The sequence below is a fragment of the Oncorhynchus mykiss genome, chromosome 3 (assembly GCF_057628025.1).
Source record: "Oncorhynchus mykiss isolate SJ-2025 chromosome 3, ASM5762802v1, whole genome shotgun sequence".
Classification (NCBI taxonomy): Eukaryota; Metazoa; Chordata; class Actinopteri; order Salmoniformes; family Salmonidae; genus Oncorhynchus; species Oncorhynchus mykiss.
This window is the reverse complement of record NC_143024.1, coordinates 10179793-10189628: the sequence shown is the minus strand read 5'-3', so window position 1 is coordinate 10189628 and position 9836 is coordinate 10179793. Positions and strand designations below refer to the sequence as shown.

The 9836-nt window shown below is 46.0% G+C and overlaps 1 protein-coding gene across 1 annotated transcript; it reads left to right on the top strand.

Moving 5' to 3' along the window:
* Positions 1 to 3455: 3455 nt before the first annotated feature.
* LOC118936926 (leukotriene B4 receptor 1-like) lies at positions 3456 to 5194 on the top strand. The gene has a single exon (XM_036934579.2). The coding sequence runs from the start codon at positions 3832 to 3834 to the stop codon at positions 4858 to 4860; it is 1029 nt and encodes a 342-aa protein (XP_036790474.2). The 5' UTR covers positions 3456 to 3831; the 3' UTR covers positions 4861 to 5194.
* Positions 5195 to 9836: the final 4642 nt, after the last annotated feature.

The window sequence follows — 9836 nt, the reverse complement described above, 5'->3', positions numbered from 1 at the left end:
AGTAGTGTAACGACCCTGGGTTTATAAACGCGGAAATCGACTCTGTCGCACGAGCATGCTTTTGCAGCACAGTCGATAGCGCACCGGGCCTCGGGCTAAAACCTGCTCCCTGCTGTTTCATTACAGTATATTTACTCTGTTCCATCTGACTGCGCAATCCACTGACTCATCAGCACAGGTTGAGAAAGTATAAACTTGAACCCCACTATAAAAAGTATCTGAACATTATCTCACATTTCTTTTAGACTAACATTAAGTTTACAACAGTGGAGATTTGTTTAAACTTTGATGTCCGTCTTAACGACGTTTGCAACATTGTTTCAATATTTAAATTCTATCTCCAGCTGTCCCATAGTAATGCACGGGGTCGGGAGTAGGGGCGAGACAGACAGGCTGCGTTTCTCAGCCAGTCAAAATCATAATTTTTATGGATATATACAAAGAAATGTAAATTTAAAAAAGGTCAAACGAAATGAAGTGCAGCTGGTTTGCAGTCTTTAAAGCTTCAGTGTTTGAAGTGATTGTGTTAGCTGTGTTGTTGGCTAGCTCCTCTGAACAACCGTGTCCCGATGAGAGAGCACATTTTCTATGCCAGGCGAAATCGCGTCTCATTAGCTCATTGTTATGGACGCATCCAAATAAATGTTTCTAGAAAACAGCTTAAACAAATGCAAATGCGTCTTTTTGGCGTTTGACGTGACTAAGTTAGCCGTAGTTAGCTAGCTAACAAGCAAGGGATAAGAACTTCGCCAGCCAGTATGGCAATAGAACATTTAGAATGAACGACTGGGTCGCGTCCATAGATACAGAACAAAAAGAATGAACGACTGGGTCGCGTCCATAGATACAGAACAAAAAGAATGAACGACTGGGTCGCGTCCATAGATACAGAACAAAAAGACTGAACGACTGGGTCGCGTCCATAGATACAGAACAAAAAGACTGAACGACTGGGTCGCGTCCATAGATACAGAACAAAAAGACTGAGTCGCATCTCTGGCAACCGAACAAATGACCAGCCGGCTTGGGAAGCTAACCTAGATTTGTGTCGGGACTATATCTTGCGGAAGTGTAACCTTTTATTTAACTAGGCAAGTCAGTTATTAAGAACAAATTCTAATTTACAATGACGGCCTCCCCCGGCCAACACTGGGCCAATTGTGCGCCGCCCTATGGGACTCCCAATCACGGTTGGATATGATGCAGCATGGATTTGAACCAGGGACTGCAGCGAGATGCAAAGCCTTAGACCGCTGCACCATTCAGGAGCCCCCCAAATAGTATGAATGAAAGTATGAATAAATTAATCAAAATAATGTTTTTAATGAAAATATGTCAATCATTATTTTAATATGTTGACATCCATTCATTATTCATCTCAGTTTTCCAATACAACATCACAGGTGTAACGATGTTCGCTGAGAGTCGGGAAGCAAGTTCAGGGAGTGAATATGTAACAGTATAACTTTAAACCGTTCCCTCGCCCATATCCCGGCGCGAACCAGGGACCCTCTGCACACATCAACAACAGTCACCCACGAAGCATCGTTACGCATCGCTCCACAAAAGCCGAGCAAGGGGAACCACTACTTCAAGGTCTCAGAGCAAGCGACGTCACCGATCGAAACGCCACTTAGCGCGCACCACCGCCAACTAAGCTAGCCGTTTCACATCCGTTACACATACATCTAATAAATACAAGGACAAAACAAGAAACATGAACAATGACGACTGGGGAAGAAACCAAAGGGAGTGACATATATAGGGCAGGTAATCAAGGAGGTGATGGAGTCTAGGTGAGTGTCATTATGCGCCTAACGCTGGTGACAAGTGTGCGCCCTGACGAGCAGCATGGTGACCTTGAGGCCGGAGAGAGAACACGCGTGACAACAGGCCTGGGTTCAAATACTATTTGAAATCTTTCACATACTTTTTAGTGTTTGCTCGAGCATGCCTGGAAAGGAAGAAGAGCGTGTTTTGCACGTTAAAGACTAGAACCATTCATAGAGGATACTAGGAAGAATCCTTCAATTAAAAAAGGGTTCTTGGTAGAACCAAAAATGGTTCTCCTATGGAGACAAACCAAAGAATCCTATATGGTTCTATTTAGAACCATTTTTTCTAAGAGTATAGTCCTGGACTGAAAAGCACATTCAATGAAAATTACAGTTGAACATGTTTTTTAGTCTGACTGGTTATCTAAGATTCTTCCTCTAGATAATTTCCTTGTCATCTGTTGTTTCACAGGAAGAATACAGTACATTCAGAAGTCCCCAATCAATTTCCTACAGACGAAGAACATCAAAACATGTGTCACGACTTCCGGCTGCTCTCCCTGTCCGGGCGGCGCTCAGCGGTCGTCACCGGTCTACTAGCTGCTCTCCCTGTTCGGGCGGCGCTCGGTCGTCACCGGTCTACTAGCTGCTCTCCCTGTTCGGGCGGCGCTCGGTCATCACCGGTCTACTAGCTGCTCTCCCTGTTCGGGCGGCGCTCGGTCGTCACCGGTCTACTAGCTGCTCTCCCTGTTCGGGCGGCGCTCGGTCGTCACCGGTCTACTAGCTGCTCTCCCTGTTCGGGCGGCGCTCGGTCGTCACCGGTCTACTAGCTGCTCTCCCTGTTCGGGCGGCGCTCGGTCGTCACCGGTCTACTAGCTGCTCTCCCTGTTCGGGCGGCGCTCTGTTGTCACCGGTCTACTAGCTGCTCTCCCTGTTCGGGCGGCGCTCGGTCGTCACCGGTCTACTAGCTGCTCCCCCTGTTCGGGCGGCGGTCGTCGTCACCGGTCTACTAGCTGCTCTCCCTGTTCGGGCGGCGCTCGGTCGTCACCGGTCTACTAGCTGCTCTCCCTGTTCGGGCGGCGCTCGGTCGTCACCGGTCTACTAGCTGCTCTCCCTGTTCGGGCGGCGCTCGGTCGTCACTGGTCTACTAGCTGCTCTCCCTGTTCGGGCGGCGGTCGTCGTCACCGGTCTACTAGCTGCTCTCCCTGTTCGGGCGGCGCTCGGTCGTCACCGGTCTACTAGCTGCTCTCCCTGTTCGGGCGGCGCTCGGTCGTCACCGGTCTACTAGCTGCTCTCCCTGTTCGGGCGGCGCTCGGTCGTCACCGGTCTACTAGCTGCTCTCCCTGTTCGGGCGGCGGTCGTCGTCACCGGTCTACTAGCTGCTCTCCCTGTTCGGGCGGAGCTCGGTCGTCACCGGTCTACTAGCTGCTCTCCCTGTTCGGGCGGCGCTCGGCCGTCACCGGTCTACTAGCTGCTCTCCCTGTTCGGGCGGCGCTCGGTCGTCACCGGTCTACTAGCTGCTCTCCCTGTTCGGGCGGCGCTCGGTCGTCACCGGTCTACTAGCTGCTCTCCCTGTTCGGGCGGCGGTCGTCGTCACCGGTCTACTAGCTGCTCTCCCTGTTCGGGCGGCGCTCGGTCGTCACCGGTCTACTAGCTGCCACCGATCCCTTTTTCTTTTCTGTTGGTTTTGTCCTACTTGTTTTCACCTGTACATTATTGGTTGTTAATTGGGGGCTATTTAAACTTCCAGGGCCCACCTGATTTTGTGTGGGCTTATTCCTCTCTGTCAGTGGTAGAGTTTTGTTTTGCTTATATGTATTGTTGCTGTTCGTTATTTCCCTGGTTTTGGGGGACTTATCTGTTTATTGGTCATTGTGCCTGTATGTTGGCTAGACCCAGCAGAATAAATACGTCTACATTGGAAGCCTTGCTCTGTTTGACTCCACACCCACCACTCCTAGCTTTCGTGACAACATGGCCTTTCCCTAATTACCTATTCACTAACACTCAATTTGGTTAGCAAATTCACAGTACAGGTAAACAACGGTTGCAAATAATGTACCTCATGTATCACATGGACACTGTATTTTATCTGACTGCCTGTTACTCAGAGCCATTCGCCGGTCATCTTGACTCACTGCTAGAAATGGAGCAACACAACTCCTCCACCTTCTTCTCCTTCACCCTAAACTCCTCCGACTCTAATGCCTCCTTCCTCAGTCCTGCACCCATCCCTTGGAACCGTGATGGTCTGGCCCCTGGCGTGGTCCTGTCTCTTTGCTTCCTTATCGGCATACCCGGGAACATCGCAGTGATAGTTGTCCTCTGTCGGAACCACGATCTATCCAGTTTGAGCCGGAGACTGATGTTGAACTTGGCTGCATCAGACCTGCTATGCCTTGTCACCCTTCCTGCATGGATCCACAGCATTCTGTTTAGCTGGATAATGGGTTGGGCTATTTGCAAGTTAATGTCCTTCCTGATTTACTGTAGCATCTACACCAGCTTGCTGACTATCACGCTTCTGAGCATCCAGCGTTACCTCCAGGTTCTGTATCCACAGACTTGGGCCTTGCTGGGAGTGGCAAAAGAAAGGGGAATTCTGGTTGTCCTGTGGGGGGCAGCCGGGGTCCTATCTATCCCTAATTGGGTGGTGCGAGGTTTGAAGCAGGATGAGAATGGACATTTCCAGTGTATGTTTGTTTTCGCGTCAGACACTCAGCAAGTGGCCGTGTTGCTCCTACAGACTGTTCTGGGATTTGTAGTTCCTTTCTCCATCATGGCCACGGCCTATATCCGCCTCCACCGAAGAGTGAACCAAACAGCGTTTTTCAGGAGCCCCAAGATGACCAGATTAGTGACCAGTATAGTAGTGACATTTTCCGTTCTTTGGACTCCTCACCATGTCATGAACTTGCTGGGATTGTCAGCAATCTTTGTAGGGGATAAGGCTCTGAGAGGAGTCTGGGAGGCCCATTGGGGAATTGTTGGATCTCTGACCTTCATCAACAGCTGTTTGGATCCATTCCTCTACGCCTTTGCCTGCAGAAACACCCACCCAGAGAACAGTACCAATCCAGTCTGACTCAGTCGTCCCCATTGATCCCAAAGCCACAATCTGTAAGATTTCGAGCCATCTCATTGGCAATTTCCACAGTATAATAATGAATATTGTTTGAAATCAAATCTGGATGTCACGTTCTGACCTTTATTTCCTTTGTTTTGTCATTATGTAGGATGGTCAGGGCATGAGTTGGGTGGGCAGTCTATGTTTGTTTTTCTATGATTTGGGGATTTGTATGTTTCGTCCTAGTATGGTTCTCAATCAGAGGCAGGTGTCAATCGTTGTCTCTGATTGAGAATCATACTTAGGTAGCCTGGGTTGCACTGTTTGTTTGTGGGTGATTGTCTATGTTAGTTGCTTGTGGCAGCACAGGTCTCATTTATAGCGTCACAGTCGTTATTTGTTTTTGTATTCAGTGTTCAGTACTTTCTTTCATTAAATATTCATCATGAACACATACAACGCCGCATTTTGGTCCTCCGATCCTTCTCGCCTCTCCTCTTCAGATGAAGAGGAGGACGACCGTGGAAAACATTTAAAATGTAAATCCGAGAGTATATTAAAGGGGAAGTTCAGGAATTTACAACAGCTGAAAGTGGTCTATGGGACAGGAGAAACTATATTCCATGGTTCAGTTTTCATTCATTTTTTCCCATCCACTTTCAAACTATTAAGGGACGTCATAGGGGCATGTGTGCATGTTTATTAGTATTATTTATGTCATAATCACCTTTAAATAACATCAAACCAAATATGGAGTTCATTTGAGTTGATTTGGCCTTGACATTTTGACAATTGCACAAATGCCACTATCACTCCCATTTATTTGTATCGAGAGGTGGATAAAGTTTGTAGGGGCTGTTTAGGGAAAACCAAACCACAGATTACAGTTTCTTCTGGCCCATAGATACTTTCAAGGTGAGGAAGTGACGCAGTGGTCTAAGACACAGCACCTCAGTGCTAGAGGTGCCACTACAGACAACCTGGTTCGAATCCCGACTGTATCACAACCGTCCGTGACTGGGAGTCCCGTAGGGCGGCGCACAATTGGCCCAGTGTTGTCCGGGTTTGGAAGGCCGTCATCGTAAATAAGAATTTGTTCTTAACTGACTTGCCTAGTTAAATAAAATAATCTAACATAAAGGACTGTTGGGATTCCATATGATACACCCACACAATTTTAGCTATAGCATGTGGTTACTCTGCATCCCATGCTCATTACAGTCCTGACTGATGTCTTGAGATGTTGCTTCAATATATCAACATATTTCCCCCCCCCCCCCTTATGATGCCATCTATTCTGTGAAGTGCACCAGTCCCTCCTGCAGCAAAGCAACCCCACAACATGATGCTGCCACCCCCGTGCTTCACGGTTGGGATGGTGTTCTTCGACTTGCAAGCCTCCCCCTTTTCCTCCGAACATAAGGATAGTCATTATGGCCAAACAGTTCTATTTCTGTTTCATCAGAGCAGAGGACATTTCTCCAAAAAGTACGATCTTTGTCCCCATGTGCAGTTGCAAACCGGAGTCTGGCTTTTTTATGGCGATTTTGGAGCAGTGGCTTTTTCCTTGCTGAGCGGCCTTTCAGGTTATGTTGATATAGGACTCGTTTAACTGTGAATATAGATACTTTTGTACCTGTTTCCTCCAGCATCTTCACAAGGTCCTTTGCTGTTGTTCTGGGATTGATTTGCACTTTTTGCACAAAAGTACGTTCATCTCTAGGTGACAGAACGTGTCTCCTTCCTGAGCGGTATGACAGCTGCATGGTCCCATGGTGTTTATACTTGTGTACTATTGTTTGTACAGATGAATGTGGTACCTTCAGGCATTTGGAAATTGCTCCCAAGGATGAACCAGACTTGTGGAGGTCTACAATTGTTTTTCTGAGGTCTTGGCTGATTTCTTTTGATTTTCCCATGATTTCAAGCAAAGAGGCGCTGAGTTTGAAGGTAGGCTTTGAAATACATCCACAGGTACACCTCCAATTGACTCAAATGATATCAATTAGAAGCTTCTAAAGCCATGACCTCATTTTCTGGAATTTTCCAAGCTGTTTAAAAGGCACAGGCAATTTAGTGTATGTAAACTTCTGACCCACTGGAATTGTGATACAGTGAATTATAAGTGAAGTAATCTGTCTGTAAACAATTGTTGGAAAAAATTACTTGTCATGCACAAAGTTGATGTCCTAACAGACTTGCCAAAACTATAGTTTGTTAACAAGACATTTGTGGAGTGGTTGAAAAACGAGTTTTAATGACTCCAACCTAAGTGTATGTAAACTTCCGACTACATCAATGCCTTGTATCATATGAAGCTGTACTTAATATAAAGCCTGACACCTTTGGTAATTCACAACACATGCATAAAGGCTTAATGATGTAAACACAAATGTATTTACACGTATTACTAACACCTAAACAAATAAACATTAAAGACATGTTCAAACCATACATTTCCTTGTATTTGTACATTTTGTAAACAATACGAATACATGAAGTTTCACCAAATCCAACGCTGCTGGATGTTTCCAAACAGTTTCCTGGTATGTGTCAGGAACGGTCCACCATCCAAGTGACATCCTGCCAACTTTTTTATTTGACCTTTATTTAACTAGGCAAGTCAGTTAAGAACAAATTCTTATTTTCAATGACAACCTAGGAACTAACTGTTAACTGCCTGTTCAGGGGCAGAACGACAGACCTTTCGGTTACTAGTCCAACACTCTAACCACTAGGCTACCCTGCCGCCCCTGACACAACTGTGGGAAGTATTGGAGTCAACATGGGCCAGCATCCTTGTTGAAGGCTTTCGACATCTTGTAGAGTCCATGCCTTGACGAATTGAGGCTGTTCCAAGGGCAAAAGAGGGGTTGAAAAGAGGGGTAGGCCACCTATGATTCACAGACATGCATGTTCTGATTTCCTGGCAAGAGTGCATTCCACATTGAGTCAAGTCAGGGGGGCACAGCAGGATAGATGTTCATTATAAACATCTCCAACGTCTCCAGGCCGTAGAAATTGATATCATACATCTTGAAGAGTATGAGAGAGTAGTGAATAAGTTGAGCCAATGGGAATTGATGGTGGTGATTACTGTAAAATACGTCCCACGTGTATAAAACACTGCTACAGAGAAACAGATCGAGAGTACAGAAGAGCCAATGTAAGCATCGTAAAGATGTCATGTAAATAATGGTTGCTTAATGCATGTGTGAGGGTAAATCAATGAATAACAATGGCTGGTAAAAACTGCCAAGTGGTACTGTATAACTCAATGCACTCAGGATATTTACATGGTAAAACAGCCATGTGGTACTGTATAACTCAATGCACTCAGGATATTTACATGGTAAAACTGCCATGTGGTACTGTATAACACAATGCACTCAGGATATTTACATGGTAAAACTGCCATGTGGTACTGTATAGCACAATGCACTCAGGATATTTACATGGTAAAACTGCCATGTGGTACTGTATAGCACAATGCACTCAGGATATTTACATGGTAAAACTGCCATGTGGTACTGTATAACACAATGCACTCAGGATATTTACATGGTAAAACTGCCATGTGGTACTGTATAACTCAATGCACTCAGGATATTTACATGTATTTTCCGGTCAGATGTAATATCAACAGGACCTGTAATATCCTGTGTTTCTCAGAGTCGTGGCTGAACAAGGACATGGATAATACTGTATATATAGTATATGTACATCTAACTGTTTTTCTATACATCATCAAGACCGAACGGCAGCTTCAGGAAATGCTAAAGGGGAGGTGTATGTATGTCCCTGTCACGACTTCCACCGAAGGTGGCTCCTCCCCCTGTTCAGGCGGCGCTCGGCGGTTCTCCCTGTTCAGGCGGCGCTCAGCGGTTCTCCCTGTTCAGGCGGCGGTCAGCGGTTCTCCCTGTTCAGGCGGCGGTCAGCGGTTCTCCCTGTTCAGGCGGTGCTCGGCGGTCGTCATCACCGGTCTACTAGCTGCCACCGATCCCTTTTTCTTTTTCTGTTGGTTTTGTCTTGATTTGTTTCACCGGTTGCTTATTTTGGTTAATTTATCATCTATTTAAACTTCCAGCCTGCTTGTGTGCGGGCTTATTCCTACTGTCAGTGGTGAAGTTGTTTTTCTCCTGCGTAATTTGTTGTATGTTATTTTCCTGGTTTTTGAAGACATACCTGTTTTATGGTCATTGCCTGTTTGTTGGCTAGACCAAGCGAAATAAACGCATTCATTTAGAAGTATTGCTCTCTGCGCCTGACTCTACACCCACCACTTCTAGAATTCCGTGACATTCCCTTTGTTAGCAGCAGCTGGCGCGCAATCTCTAATGTTAGTCTCAAGGTTTTGGCCCGTCTGAGTTAGAATACTTAATGATAAACTGCAGACAATAATATTTACCAAGAGAGTTTTCATATATTGTTTTCCAAAGCTGTCTATTTACCACCACAAACCGATTATGGCGCTAAGACCACACTCAACGAGCTGTATAGAGCCATAAGCAAGGAAAGACACATCCAGAGACAGCGCTCCTAGTGGGGAAACTGAAATCTGTCTTACCTCATTTTTACCAGAATGTCACCTGTGCAACTAGAGGCGAAAAAAACTCTAGATCACCTTTACTCCACACACAGAGGTGCATACAAAGCTTTCCTTACCCTGCCTTTGGCAAATCTAACCATAACTCCATCCTCCTGATTCCTGCTTACAAGCAAAAACTAAAGCAGGAAGTACCAGTCTACCTCATCTACTCAGTACGTAAGTGGTCCGATAAAGCGGATGCTAAGCTACAGGACTGTTTCTCTAGCACAGACTGGAACATGTTCCAGGATTCATCCAATAACATTGAGGAGTTTACCACATCCGTCACCGGCTTCATTAATAAGTGCATCGACGACGTTGTCCCCACAGTGACCGTTCGTACATATCCAGATCAGAAGCCATGGATTAAAGGCAACATCCTCACTGAGAGACCTAAAGGCTTGAG